Source organism: Alexandromys fortis, unplaced genomic scaffold (genome assembly GCF_014885135.2).
Source record: "Alexandromys fortis isolate MF-2015 unplaced genomic scaffold, M_Fortis_MF-2015_v1.1 scaffold_65, whole genome shotgun sequence".
NCBI lineage: Eukaryota > Metazoa > Chordata > Mammalia > Rodentia > Cricetidae > Alexandromys > Alexandromys fortis.
Genome location: NW_026067986.1, coordinates 9,741,817 through 9,757,519, shown reverse-complemented (window position 1 = coordinate 9,757,519; position 15,703 = coordinate 9,741,817). Strand labels below are relative to the sequence as shown.

Below are 15,703 nucleotides of genomic sequence, written 5' to 3'. Positions count from 1 at the left end.
AACTGATAAAGTGGGGTACATACATGCTGAGTAGAGCTTGGTGGAACATGGCAAAAAATAAAGGTCTCATTTTAAATATATAGAAGTTTATCAACTATCTTAAGACTTTTTGCTTTTTAATGACTTTAATATATTAAATGTGGGCTTATATTTTTATTTTTATAATACTTGATGTTATAAGTCTTGGGAACAGACCACAGAATGGAAAACTAGAGTTAGAAAAATAAGTCAGAAAACAAGCCTAGGAATTCCTAGATTGTATAGAACTGACTAATAGGCTGTGAAAACAAGAGAAAATGGACAGATTTGAGATATTCTTTGAAGGCAGAGCCAACAATGTTTGCCAATAGTGCATAAAGTCAGGACATGAGTAAGATCAGCAGGGTTAAGAGACTGGAAGAGAATAGATTTTCTACTCCTGCTTTGCCCAAAGATGCTCTAAGACTGGGACAAAACAAAAGGAATCTGGGATTTTGAAAACCTTGAGGAAGACCACGAAGAATGAAAGATCAGGGATGGCAAGATGACTGAGAGAGTGCAGGGCTTGTTACTGAGCATGGCAGCCTGAGCGTGGTTCCGGGCCCACCATGTGCGAGGAGAGAGCTGACTGCTGCTAGATGTACACACACAGACACACACACACAGACACACACACGCACACAGACACACACACACAGACACACACACGCACACAGACACACACACACACAGACTCACACGCACACGCACGCACACACACCACTTCCTACACAAAATAAGTGAATTTAAAAAAAAAAAAAAGGGATAGACTGCTAATGCAGACTAAGAAGAGAATGACCAGAAAAGCTGGCTGCAAGGAGCCTGTTGATAATCTTGGCAACAGTAGTGTCCTGGGACAAAGATCAAAGAAGAGGCAGAGAACAAGGAAATAAGCCTAGAGTTCTTTGAGAAAGTTCTGCTTTGAGAATAGTAGAGTAATGTATCTTAAGTTTATCTATGGCATATAAACCTCTCCTATAAAAATACACTGCTTGGGAAATGTAACCAAATAGCTAAACTTAGTTTCTGGCAACAAACTGACTGTCCTTAATTAAGTCATTATTTACTAAGTCCACTTCTCATGTTCTATTTTCAGGTTTATATTGAACTGCTGCTAAGTTAATATCTCCACTCATCTTAAGTTTCTAGTATTGAAACAAATTTATCTTACCAAAGGACATAGACTGCCCTCCCACATTATTACAGAAATAGCATGAGCCAAAAGTATTTTAAAATCCTACTCCCCTAAATAGGACTTTTAGGTCTATGCACTGTGTAAACATTTCCATGTTAAGGAGACTCTGACACTCGGGACTCTGGGGTATATGGTGATGCGACAGTGTGTGAGGGATGACTGGTCTAGCTCTACCATCACTTCAACACACAATATTAGCCACTATCTCTTCATGAAATGAGGAAGCCACAGAAACCCATCTGCAGCCTGTTGTACTTTCTGAGTTAAGGGAGTCAGAGCAAGGTCTACTGCTGGGCTTGCTCTTTTAGGATGCTGCGACTTATCCATTCCTTTTCCCTCAACACCAACCCTGCTTGTATTTTTGAGACTGCAATGGGAGCCAGGCTGGCTTTCAATTCATGATTTTGTCTCAGAGTCCTTCCTCTCAACCCCTGACAACGCTGGAATTATGGGCATGTTCCACCATGCTCAGCTTTCTTCTCCACTGTTTGCAGGTCACTTTCCTGGGTGGGCATTGCCCTGGATAAAGCAAAAGGGTATTTGAAAAAGCTGAGCCAAAACCCTAGCAACAAATTCTCATTGAAACAGCTCCAGTGTCGTGTGTTTAGCAAAACTGTCCAAGAAGCAAAGATAAAAGTAGTCTCCAATATCTATGTAAATATGGTTTTATTGCTTTGGAATCAAGTTCTTCTGTGTGTTACACAGACTGTGGATCACCACTTGCCTGATTCATTCTAACTGCATTGTGTACCGTTTAGCTTCCCAGGCTAGAAAGAGGGAAATACTTCTAGGCAGAAAAATCTGTTTTAGAAGGCAATTTCTTCTCTGAATTTTAAAGGTAAGGCATTTGCTATTACTATTTTAGTACAGAAGACAGAAAATAGAATTTAATGTGAGTATGTGTTAATATACAATAAACAACAACTATAAAAACAAATGCTCTTAGAGTAAACAATCACTAAAAATGTAAGAGCAGAAAGTTTAGGATCTTAGAAAAAATCAGTAACCACTACAATATTAGTAAGACCCTATAAAATACTTCATGACAAGAATTTTCTATTATTAAAATTATAAATGCAGTACTTTAAAACCCTAATCAAAAGGAAAATGGAGTTGTTTTAATTTGTGTCACTATGATCATATACTCTTTTTTAACAGCATTTTTTCCCCAACTCACTTTGTTGTTTTTTTTTTATTTGTTTATTATGTATACAATATTCTTTCTGTAGGCCAGAAGAGGGCACCAGGCCTCATTACAGATGGTTGTGAGCCACCATGTGGTTGCTGGGAATTGAACTCATGACCTTTGGAAGAGCAGGCAGTGCTCTTAACCTCTGAGCCATCTCTCCAGCCCTGTTGTTGTTGTTTTTTTTTTGAGACAAGGTTTCTCTGTGCTCTTCTCTGTAGCTTTAGATCCTGTCCTAGATCTCACTCTTTAGACCAGGCTGGCCTCGAACTCACAGAGATCCACTGCCTGTTCCTCCTGAGTGCTGGGATTAAAGGCGTGCGCCACCACCACCCAGCTCCAACTCACTTGTTAAGAAACTAATGTAAAGTTAATTTAATAGCAATGATTTTATACCTTAAATCATGAATAACTGTGATCATGTTTTAATAATAGTCAAGAAGAATATTCATAGTAGAAAAGTAATAAAGAGTTCCAATAGGAGAAATTTAGTATTAAAGCTAAAAAAAATTCTAAGCTATCCTTAAAGTATTTTAATAATGTTCAAATTGAAGAATATTTTTCAGAAACTTAATGTTACCCATAATATCAATAATTGCTCAGTGAACAACATAATACAGCATCATTTAGATCTGGTTCAAAAGGCTCAGTTTCTTGAGTGCTTAATGTATTAATTTAGTTGCTAAATTAAAAGCTTTATGCAAGTTCAACTATTTTAAAGATTAATAGCATTGATGCCATTTGTGATTTATTAAAAGTATCTAATTACATTATAAGTGTAAGTTTTTCTCTTTGTAACTTTATAGGTCTTTTATACAGAGCTGTAATGTGCCAGGTACTTGTGCTGATAGGAAGGAATGGGAGAAGTAACTGTAGTTCCCACATTTGTTACCCAAGCTTTAGTCAGCCTCCAGTAAAAAGTCTCGTGCTCCAGTATTATCTCTCACAACGTGCACAACCTTAGCCCAACAAAACTGTGCAGACCAACTGGAAAAAAAAAAAACTAGAAGTGTGGAAGAAAAGTAATGCTTAACCTCTTTTTGATAGTTTCTATTTTGTGAGTTCCTCAGAAACTTTTTCAAGCTGTCTTTATGGCAACTCAAAGAAACACACATTGATACACAAGATTTTTTTAAATGATGGGTTATGATCCATTAAATATGTTTAGATGGTGCCCAAACAGGTCAAAACATCCATTTGAGAAATACTGGTCTTCAGGTCCTTAACTACAAGATTCTTCACGGTGCACCAGGGCTTAACATATCAATACACAACAAGGCATTTTGGAAGACATTTCAGTACTTTAAAGCACAACTAATCATCTGGTAGGAATACTTCTTACATAAAGAGACCACTGCAATGCTAACCATGTCAGTGGCTCTTCCTCAAATGTGTCCCTTTCTCTGTACTTGGAATAGAAATCTGTAAGTTAACTGTGGCTCCAGCAGTCAATATACAGACTCTCTATTCTACAGGAAACCAAGTAGAACCATGCACAGCATCAAATATGTCTGCATTTGTATTACAGACTTCACTTTCATTAGACATTCTTATTTGTTATTTTCACTTTTTTTTTAAATCCTTTCTGTGTCTGTTCTTCCATAACCAGGATAGATGCAAAAGCAGGGACTAGTTTATTAACAAAGCCATATTTTTAAATATGGCTTTTAGATTTTAATAGGCTTTTTACATTTTTCTTACATTTTAAAATGTAAGTGTGTATATGTGTGTGTGTGCAGGCAAGTCTCATGGTACATACACAGAGATTAGATGACAACTTTCCATCATGAGTCCTAGAGATTAGGCTCAGGTTGTCAGATTTGTCAGCGGATACCTTTACCTACAGAGCCACGTAGCCAGCCCTAGATTTAAAAATATCATTAATTACTTTGTTCTCTATTGCTATATTATCACATTCATCTCTTTATGGTTTTGGATATGCAAAACTTCAAGCTTTTTAACTTAACATCCTATCTATAGCAAGAAATATGAAGCAATAAAAACTGTCTATACCACTGGAAAAATAGGGGTTATGATTTACAAAACCTTTTATAGGAAAGCACTATGTCAATACTGCTCGTGGGTATTAACTCACAGAACTATACTGCAGATTGTAAAGAAAAGAAACTAAGAAAAAGATTCTTTAAAAATAAAGATTTATAATAGTGAGAGAAAAAAGTTTAACTACTACGTAAATAAGGCTTTAAGATATCATTTTTAAGAACTGACGATCAGTACCTTTTTAAATTTTCCTTGTCGTTTTGCTGCAGACTGCCCCTGGGAGTTAGAACGACATTCTGTAAGAAAACATGCATAATCTACACAGGATGGAGATACCACCTCTGCCTACTTTCTTCCAACTTAACATTTCATCTGTACTTGTCACAGTACTCAGAAGGATCAGATCTGTGACCAAAATGGCGTGCTTAAAGGAAAGCAGTAAAAATGCACTCATATGCCATTTCAGCTTTTATTTAAAAAGTTTTGTGATCAAACTGCATTAGCATTAAAACATTAAAAAAAAACATTTAAGATTAGCTGACAGTCTGCAGAATCTGACCGTATACAGGAGGTCATGACCATCACATAAGCCTATGGAATTCTCTAAAAAACAAAACAAAAACCTGCAGCACTTAGGGTTTAAATGAAAGGCAAAGTGAAGTAAAATCATACTTTCTTTCCAACTACCAAAATGTAAGAAGTGTAAAATGCTGAGGAAAGTTTAAATGAAAAAGTCAATGGTAATTCTACTAACTCAATAACTTTAGATTATTGTTGTCTTCTTATAAACAACCTTCCTAACTATAGTTAGATAGGTAAAGTCAATTCCACGTACTTATAATTTCAAAATTGTCTCTAAGAGTATCGTCAGGAAGTACTATTTTCTGAATTGTTGTAAGAATACTTCTGTCAATAACTCTCTTTTGTTATACTTTCCATGAGAAGTAGACTTCTAAGATGAGCCATCTATTATCTGGTTGAAAAATCCAGTTGCAGTCCCACAGAAGGAGCTAAATCTACAGTAAGGTCTGAGGATTTCTCTCTTTCTTTCTGTCAAGACAGGGTTTATCTGTGTATTCCTGGTTGTCCTGGAACTCACTTTGTAGACCACACTGGCCTTGAGCTCAGAGGCTCGCCTGTCTCTGCTTCCTGAGTGCTGGGATTAAAAGCATGCACCACAACACCTGGCTATGAGGATTTCTTGAATCAGTTCAAGAACAAAGCCCAGGATCAAGTGGGGCTGACTTCCAATGACACTGAGCTAGGCATGTGTGAGGAGTACACTGAAATGCAGCCTGAGCGACACTAAGGTACAGCCTTTTCTAAGCACAAACTCCCCAAATCAAGCTTCAAAAGCTGTGAATAGATGGCCTTGATTGAACGATGACAAGCAATACAAATAAATGTCAAGATAAACGAGATGAGCTCATCTGACAACAGCATGTATAGACCCTAGTATTAGGTTAAACAGCCTTGCAAAGTTTGGTTTGAACTAACGCTAATGAGAAATGCAAAGATGTAAGAATGACAACTCTAACTGGGTCTACAATAAATGACCCACAGGCCATAAAGGTGACAGATCCACATACACATCATTCTGGGTGACAAATCTGTAATGAAAACAGATGGGAAAACCTGAAACAAATGCCCATAAGGTTGAAATAGCAGTTATCTCTAAATCAGAAACAAAAAGCATCTTTTTAAAACTATAAAACACAGTACCAAAAGAAAAATTACATCTGCCCACATAATTATACAAGATCTCAACAAGTCTGCACAAACATGACAGCCAATATCCATTGGCAAAAATTCCTCAGATTGGTTTTTATAAACAGCTGAAGAGAATCTGACTCTTCCAATCTCTACAATATGTTGATCAAAATTGTAAGTTATGCTGTAATTTTACATTTAGTTCAGCCAATTATGACCTGGATCTCAGGAAGATTAGGTACTGAGTCAGAATAGGTTTAGGACATGCTGTATAGGCTTATGGGAAAGAATATAAACTGTTTCTCAATGACACATTTAAATAAGCACCAAATATTAATCCACCTTCACTAATAGCACAAGAAAAAGCAACAATTACCCTGCACTCCCCCCCTCCCCCCGCTGTCTCCTTTACCCATTTGAAGCGTGCCTTTTAAGGCCATCTTCAAAGAGACGGGCAAGGTTAACAGGTACTTTCAGTTACAACACTAGTACTTACAGCTTTCTTCCCAAGCTCAGTCTTTGACAGTGTCAAGGAGCCTGCAAGGTAGCATCCGGGTCCTGCCCCTTTAGGTATTCTAATGAGAAAATTAAAAAGGGAAAAAGCAACAAAAGAAAAAGTTTCACAAAAATACTTAGAGGAAAACCATCAAAATAATTCCATACTGAAATATTTCCCATGTACAAATTTTCAAAAATAAAACTGAAAAATCACTTCAGACTAAAACGCTAGTAAACTATAAATTTAGACTAACATGAACCACAACGTCACTCATCAACGTCATCACTTACTTATCATCAGGTAAGGAAGTAACAAAGAATGGCTGGTTATATTTAGGTGGTAACGTCAAACTGCTTGATTTCTTCTTTCCTAGAAGTGCAAGGCTATGATTTTCATGAATATCTAAGCTCAAAGTATTAGACAACCTATGAGAAACAATAAACGGAAGATCTTTAAGACGATCCAAATCACTGATTTGCTCATGACGAATCTGTAGTCGAATTGTATAATCTCCTTTCTCCAGTTTCAAAGAATACTGAAAAAGAAAATATTTGGAAAAAGTAAGTTTAGTTTAATAAAATGACAATAAAAGGATAAAAGAGACATTTCCATTTACAGAATGTGCACAAGGTACAAGACATCATCTATACAAAAATGTCTAGGTGCTAGCGAGCCCGCAGGATCAGGGATATCAAGAGGCTTGCCCAGAGTCACACAGAGTAAAGAATGAAGGAGCTCAGGCAATGTCTGACCCCAGTGTTCTCATTCTTTCCACCACAGGACAGCCACACCCTCACATAACCAATATTATACACGACTAAGAAAAGCAATATTTCTGTTCATGGGTCATCAGAAACAAAAATTGTCAAAAGTGAAATTGAGTTGCTGCAGATTTTCTAAAATATACATTCATGTATATGTAAACTTTGAATTTTAACCGTGAAGTGTCACATCTCTTTATGACAAGCAGGGGAAACAGAAAGCCAATAGAAATTAAGGAATAGAAAGCTACATTTGGCCAAGCTATCATGTTCACGGAATAGGGATGCTGTACTCTGCAGAAGCAGTGTCTTCTGACAAGACAGGAGAGGTAACTCAAGTATGCCTTGCAACATTCCATTCTATAGCGATGAGACCGCTGTTTGTTTGATGGGGAAAACTGGGATAACTCCTTAAATGACCAAATGCAACAACTTCCATTAATTATTTTCACTATTCAGCAAAAAAAAAAAAAAAATCACAAACATTTCAGGAAAAATATCCCATTTCTTCAAATACAATTTGAGTTAGAGACGAAATTTCCAAGTAGTCACATGCCAAGAGATTCTGTTTCCATTCAGTGGCTGTGGAAAGCACAGTGCCTGGCATGCAGTTCAATGCTCAGTACAGTTTCAGAGCTGCTGGCATTAATACACTGAAACCACCACGTCAATGCCTTAGTAACCCCAGAGCTCCACTCAGACCTGGGACCCCTTTACAGTCTCACACTCCTCATGTGCGATCTCTCTTTAAATAGGCAGAAGCCGTGGGTAGGAGGGAGAAGTACAACAAGAGCTATATCGGGACGACAGGTCTAATCTCATGACAGAGTGCATGCTGAGTCTGTGCTGGCCGCAGTCCCTCCTTCTCCACTAAAAATACTCTGTGGCAGTGTTTGTAAGCAACATCCTCTAGCGTATGGCAGAAAAGTTGTCAAGCTGGTCCCTTAATGACTACCAGAGCAAAAGAGATTTCTGTAGGTGTAAAAAGATTGTGTGCAAATTATATCTTTAAAAACTTTTCCAGTGTTTTAACTTAACAAGAAATTTGGGATTTATTAATTCTTTTTACAACTTATACCTGATGTGGATAGGCATCGCCTGAGCCCATTTGTCTTTTGTTCTGGTCAAAAATAATCCAGAGTTGGCTGTCAAATTCTGACTCATATAACAATTCACAAAGAAGTGGACAACTAGGTGTTACTTCTCCACTCTTAGGCTATTAAGAAAAAAAGAACAATTACTTGTCATGGTTTATATATAGTTTATAATACCATTATACTGTTTCATTAAAAAGTATTCAAAATACATTCTTATAAAAGTACAGGATAGCTACTATCTTGGCATTAAAGAAAATAACTTTTGTAAACTTTAAAAAATACAAACCTAGTGCTCTTCCTACACACACACACACTCACTCATTCCTAACAAATATATATAGTTCCAACATATATACTCTAATCTCTTTATAAAATTCAAATCTAGCCCTAACCTACCATTCTGTTGCATGAAAACTAAATTTATATAATGTTTCAACAAAGTAAACAAAATGAACTGAAATCTCATTCACTGTAGAAATCCCCTGGATCCAACATTGACAATGGTCTCAATTACGTTCTCTACTGATTCTTCACAGCGGGCCTCAGGCCAGGTGTCATCCATGGAGCATTGTTGTAGTCAGGATATACAGTAACTCCCATATATGCTCAATGTTTGGTACCCAGCTGGGGATGCTGTATTGTAGATGGTTGAAATTCTAGGAGGTAAGGCCTCGCTGGACAAAGTTGGGTGGCAACAGGCATGCCCTAATTTTTAGTTTCTGGTCCCCTCCTCTCTGCTTCCTGTCCTCTGTGAGTCGAGCAGCCTCCGTTAAATGTTCCTGATGCCATTGTGTATTACCTGACTACAGGCCAGAAACAGAAAGGCCAAGGGAGCACAGGCCAAACCCTCTCAACAGTGTGGCAGAGTAACAACTCCTTCCTTTATTCTTATTCCTATTCTTATTCCTGCTGTTTGTCATATCGACCAAAAAAAAAAAAAAAAAAAAAGTCTTTCCATCTGTGATCTCATAGACTATAAAATCAAAGTTTCCTGTACAGGTGTATTTTACTAGAAAACACTTACCTGATGAAAGGTATATGTCAGAACCATCTCATAAAGTTGACGATTATTTGGCAAAACATCTCTTGATCCTAAAGGTCTGGTTTTTGCAATTACTGGGCTGTAATAAGGCAACTGCATCACTGAATTAATTCAAGACTTCATGTAGCAATACAGAGAAGCAGTTAATTATGCCAGCTGAGAAGATTACTCTTGAAACTGCCTTTTTTAGTAAACCATATATTTTAATTATGAATATGTACTCCATATTGACTAAATCGCTGCAATATTACAAAAGTTATCATCAAAACCATTCAAAAACGTTACAAAGCCCCAGCACTCGGGTGGTGACGACCATCACCAGGGAAAGAACAGCTCCGATCCAGACCCTCCCACCACCCTCTCCTGCTGGTGCTGCTGCGTAAGTGTGGGTGGCCACGTCCTATGCCAAGGCTACAGGTAGCCCTGTCCTGAGGAGATGACGCTGCCTGGGTATTAGAGCAGAACACCGAGACTGCACGTTCCTGCGTCCACAGGAGTTATGGCACATACACTCAGGAGACACAGTTCTTCTACCGTCAATGGGATTTTCTGATATTGAATTTTTACCAGCAGTGAACCATACATTCACAAAATAAAAACTGGGCACTGTTACCTTGCTTTGCTCTAATAGCTGAGATTAAACTGAGGGTGTTACAGTTAAGAAGAGACAGGGTCTCCCTAACTTCTCCAGGTTAGCCTGGGACTTGCTGCTCTCCTGCCTCAGTCTCAGCTGATTATTTACGTCAACAATGGTGGCCAACATACAGTGTCAGCAGCGCCAATGGATCAGCGAGGCTACAAAGCAATCCCAAGAGGATTCCTAGGCTGCAAAATCAAACTGAATTTTTTTATCGCTAGCAGCACATAGATAAAAAATTAGAAAGAAAACAAACAAAACAGCCCAAAAACCTCACACTGTTCCTATTAACATTCAGCTTTTGTAACTCTTAAAACAGTGATAGATACCGCAGTGTTTGGACCCAGCTCTTCAAAGTAATGCAAGGAGCCAGATCTTCATACTTTAAGGAGGACTGAACATCGAAACGATTGATTCCTTCAGATGCATGCTATAAAAGATATTTAAAAATTAATTTTTCAAATGTTAAGACAATACTTTGACTCTAAAATAAGTTTATGTAGCGCAAATATTTAAATACTCATGGACGAATATATATAGATTTATTTGATTTTTAATTAGTTCCCCAGTAAGGTTTACACCTACCACAGAAATTATTTTTCATAACACAAATTACACTAAAAATGTTATAATACTTACAATGTTTAACTGTGGCGCAGTACACACTATTCCATGGAATGATATGGTATAATCAATATTGACATCACTAAGACTTGCCCACCAACGAGCAATACAAAATTCAATTGCTTTTCCACCCTGCAAATAAAAACAAGAATGTTAAAGAATAAATCTGTTTTCTAATTCTTCATTCCACCAAATATTACCTGTTTCAAAACAAAATTTTTATTTGCAGCAAGAAAACTAAAGATTTTATCATTTATGCTAGGCATTCAACAAATTATAATTGCACGGGTGAGTATAGATAAGGCATTTAAATAGTTATTAATAATTCAACACTTTTTAAATCATTATTAGTTAAAAAAAAACCTAGGACCAATTTAAAGATATTTACATTAATGATGAGAAAGAATATTTATATAAAATTTATAAGGCATACTCAATAGGCATGAATGAATATTGTTTTCACAGCCAACTGAAGTAGCAAGTTATAGTCACATCCTTCTCTTATGAAAAAAATTAAAAAGTGTATTCTAGCACTGCTGTACCAGTACATTTAAAGAGATGAATACATGCTAACACTGCCCCACAGAAACCTAACAGAGACAGTGGAGAGCAGGAGAAGAAAACCCAGACGAGCAAGCACAGCAGCACAGCAGCACATTTCCCTACCCGCCATGAAGGAAGACCAGTCATTCCTAATATGGGGGAAAACAGACCTGACAACAGTTTTATCTGGAAATCAAACCACTTCAGAGACACAACAGGAGGACATTAGTAAGATCACTGTAGAAAAGGCTCACATGAGGAAACAATCTGCAGGCAGCACTATGTGCTAACAATGCAAAATGAAGGTCCAGATATAAAGAAGCCCATGACTACAACTTTTCTTTGAAGTATCTGAGTTCAAAGAAACAGGAATATTGGTTGGGGTACAGCTCAGTTATAGAGCACTTGCCTGAGATGCACAGACCTGGGTTCCTTCATAGAACTTTAAGAGGAGAGAGTAGAGGAGTAAAATTCACTTTTGAAATACAGCTTACATTTTATTTATTGGCATAGATTCTCACTATGTAAATCAGGCTGGTCTGGAACACTCAGTGATCTCCTTACCTCTGCCTCCTAAATCCTAGGATTCACTGTTAAGCACCATGATAACTGCCTTGGTTTTCAGTACTCTTTTCTTTAAGGTTGTTTATTTGATGTATATGAGTGTTGCACTTGCATGAGGTGCTTGCCCAGTGTGAGGTGGTCAGAGAGGGAACTGGCATGACATGTGGTTCTAAGTTGCTTGCCATGTGGGTGTTGTGAACCGAAGCAAAGTACTCTACAAGAGCAGCAAGAACTCTTAACTCCCAAGCCATTTCTCCAGCCCTGGTTTCCAGTATTCTTCATTAAACTACCTTTCATCCTACCTCATCTGTGAGGTATGAACAAAACAAGAATCTCTTACAATACTCTAGGCACAAACTACAAAGTCTTAGCCCATGTCAAAAGAAAAGGGAGTGCTCTGAATCTGAACCTGTCAAACTTACCAGGACAGGAAAGGCTTCAATCAGTGTTCCTTTTTCTGGAAGGGAACAAAACTTATAAAACTCATGACTTCGATATGCTCTCTGCTTCACAAGCTGTACTGCATGAAGAACAAACTTTGCTGATACCTCAGAAGAACATGAACACACTGTAACTTCTAAAATGAAGAAAGAAAGTAAATTTTAAACTGGTTAAGAATTAAAATGATCACAAAATGTTTTTTTAATAACTTTTACTTTTTAGGGAATAATACAAATAGAACGATATTTTCTTTATCATCTATAGACATATTTTTATTTGATATATGTAGGTTTTGTACGCATGTACATTACTCTGCACATCATGTGCATGTCTGGTCCTGCAGAGGCCTGAAGTCACAGCTACGCTGGAACTGGAACTACAAATGGTCTGAAGCCTCCATGTGGGTTCTGGGAATCAAACCCAGGTCTCTCTGGAAGAGCAGCAAGTGCTCTTAACCATACTTCTCTCCACTCCCTAAAATGGTATTTTCAAATGAAAGCTGCAAGCTTCTTCAAAAAAAGTATGTGTATACATGATAATCTCTAAGAAATAAACCATCATTAAGTGAACAGCAATCTGAACTTCAGACACTAGGAAAAAACAAAGTTACTTCTTGATCTACACACAATTATCCTAACCAGAGCCTTTAAAATCTCTCTTTTCTCTTATTTTAGTCAGAAAACAAACTAATTCCCAATAAACGGATTATAATTTTTATTTATTTATTTATTTATTTATTTATTTATTTTTGCTTTTTTCGAGACAGGGTTTCTCTGTGGTTTTGGAGAATGTCCTAGAACTAGCTCTTGTAGACCAGGCTGGTCTCGAACAGATTATAATTTTAGCAATCCCTATTTATCATGTCTAAATTCTCTTCCTATTCTTTTCCTCTTATATGTATTCCTAAGTTTCTCCAAAGTATCGTCATCAGAACCACAACTGCTTAGCTTTACTTTACTGCAAGGCTAGAGGTAAGCCAAAATCAGGAGGAAGATTATTTAAAGAACACTTGTTCTGATCCAGGGTACTGAAGCAAGGATCGGTTCATTTTATTTCTTACAGACAAGGGGGCACAGAGGGGAAATCAATCCATTGCTCTGAGTACATATATGGCATTCTGACAATATTTTGAACGATCTGAAATAGAAACCACCAGAACATTTGTAATCTAACACTTTGAAATGATGTGGAAACATGTTCATTCTATCTCATTCAATAATGTTTTATAATAATAACCTCCACCCAACCCTGGAATGTTTTCAATAAATACCAACTAAATAAATCCTAAGGGAATTATATTTACAGATTTATCACTAAACAATGTTTTTTTCTTCTTTTTAATTAAAGAAAACAGACTCAGTAAACTGCAAAGGCTGGGCAAAAAACAAGAGTAATTTGTGTGGGTAAGGTTTTTTATTCTTTAGTACTATTACTGAATTTTATCAAAGCCTTGAGCTATACAACCCCAAGGGGCCTTATGTAAATACTGCAGTACTAAGCCATGCCACAACTTGGTCTTAAAATAGCCCACAATGACAACTCACAATAACAGCCCCAAATAGCTTTCTGTCATTGAGTGCACCAAACTCTTAAGAGTACAAAGACTGACCTAACATAGAGGAAGCACTCTATAACCATCTATTCTTATAGATAGTATCAGTAAAGATATTTCACACTACTGCTTTCTCAATAAGTCAGTCAGAGTTTAGACAAGGTATTCTATAGGAGAAAAGGCAAACAGTCTTCCTCTAAGGGCCCAGCATAGACACAGAATACAAAAAGGTAACAGTTGGGAGTAACTCCTGAGAACCCTTACAAGGAAATCAACACAGCAATACTGCATTATTACCAGCGTTCAAATTCTCAAATACATTAACAAAATAAAAAGGTCACAGTCACATTTTACTTACCAGCCCAGGTTGCACCCTCAGGAACCTCAACAAAATGTCTTCGAATCTGGCCAGGTTTAAAATGTACATCTGTAAAGGCTAGATCATAATGTGATGACTCATTTACTCTGAAAATTAAAATATATATATATATATTAAACATGATACTCTAACAGTAAAGCTACGTGTAAACAATAAAGTCATTGGCACTCTAGATGTTCCTAACATATGCAAGAGTACAGTTCGCTAGAAGTAAACCCTGGATCGAGCTTGCACTAAGTTGGTGATAAACAGTAAGCACAATACTCCTTCCTCATGTAACACAGCAGCAGACCTACCCTGACAGCAGCACACAGATGAGCCTAACCTACTTCTATACCTTCAACAAAAACAGCAAAATGCTTAGGCTCTCGCCTGTTTTTTAAAGGAAGTTTACAAAACTCACAGGATTTTGTCATTTCCTGATACTCAACTAGTGATTTCTAAATATTAAAATCGAATTATATTTGTGTCAGTAACAGTCTCACAGATGTACAGGTGAAACAGATAGTAAACTAAGCCCCTGTTATGTTTCAAAATGCTCCAAAGACAAACTACTTTCATAAGAAATCAAAGAAACCTAAGCATCAAATGTGTAACTATATACATAAAATACATCTGCAGTCACATTGTCCTCAATTTTACCAAGAAGAAATGAGTACCTACTATGTATGAGGCACTGTGATGTGTAGCTAGAAATATGTCAATGAGTAAAACATGACCCTCTGATCTATAAAAACTGATGGGGAGAGAAAAACCATTTAACACAGCAAGCTTCAGAAAGGAATTGTTAGGGGAAAAGAGAGAAGGTTTTAGAGCCTAAAAGTGAACCTGGGGAACTTCCTCAACTGCATACTATTGAAAGTCTTTTCTAAAGTCCCACTGGACGTATACAAAATATATAATTGAGAATTTAACTAAGATACAATTTTCCCATGTTTTAAATTTAATCTCTTCAATTTTATGCTATAGACCTCACTGGCTGAGGCCTATTCCATAATTGACTCAAACAACCCCCCAAACAGTACTAAATTTAGAATGTGTAAAACAGTTTATATCCACAGGGGACTCACAATCAAACAATGTAAATTAAATTTTAAAACCTTGGAACACATCAGCCAAAGACTGTCCAGGAGCTGGTAAGAGGTGTTAATGAGCACAGAGAAGGAACTCCCTTCACCTAGGATGCCCAGACACAGTCGGGTTATTTAACAGACAGGAAAATGAGGCAAAGGAACCAACAGTACAGATGCATAAAAACTGAGGAAACCAGGTCAGGGAGCTGGCTAAAAATGTGCAATTTGGTAGAGTCAGTGACAGGAAGCTGTCTGGGACTATAATTGTAAGTTGTGTATATTGTGGGCTTTTTAAGGAACCTAAACCTGATCCTTAAATCCTTAAGGAGTGGGTGCCCTTGCTGTGTTTGAAGCAGGAAGGAACATTATCAAGCTGAATTC

The 15,703-nt window shown here is 37.1% G+C and overlaps 1 protein-coding gene across 3 annotated transcripts in view; it reads right to left on the bottom strand.

Annotated features, from left to right (window-relative positions):
* The window catches only part of Tpp2 (tripeptidyl peptidase 2), a 61,101-nt gene that overhangs the window by 12,604 nt on the left and 32,794 nt on the right, over positions 1-15,703 (bottom strand). For 2 of the 3 annotated variants that reach the window (XM_050159209.1, XM_050159207.1), the window contains exons 16-24: positions 14,229-14,335; positions 12,300-12,454; positions 10,786-10,902; positions 10,476-10,576; positions 9,492-9,588; positions 8,449-8,586; positions 6,900-7,144; positions 6,607-6,685; positions 4,638-4,676 (exon numbers count right to left, since the gene is read on the bottom strand). In XM_050159209.1, the coding sequence (XP_050015166.1) occupies positions 4,638-4,676; positions 6,607-6,685; positions 6,900-7,144; positions 8,449-8,586; positions 9,492-9,588; positions 10,476-10,576; positions 10,786-10,902; positions 12,300-12,454; positions 14,229-14,335 (1,078 nt within the window). The remainder of the gene's footprint in view (positions 1-4,637; positions 4,677-6,606; positions 6,686-6,899; positions 7,145-8,448; positions 8,587-9,491; positions 9,589-10,475; positions 10,577-10,785; positions 10,903-12,299; positions 12,455-14,228; positions 14,336-15,703) is intronic. The other variant, XM_050159208.1, reaches the window with a different exon arrangement.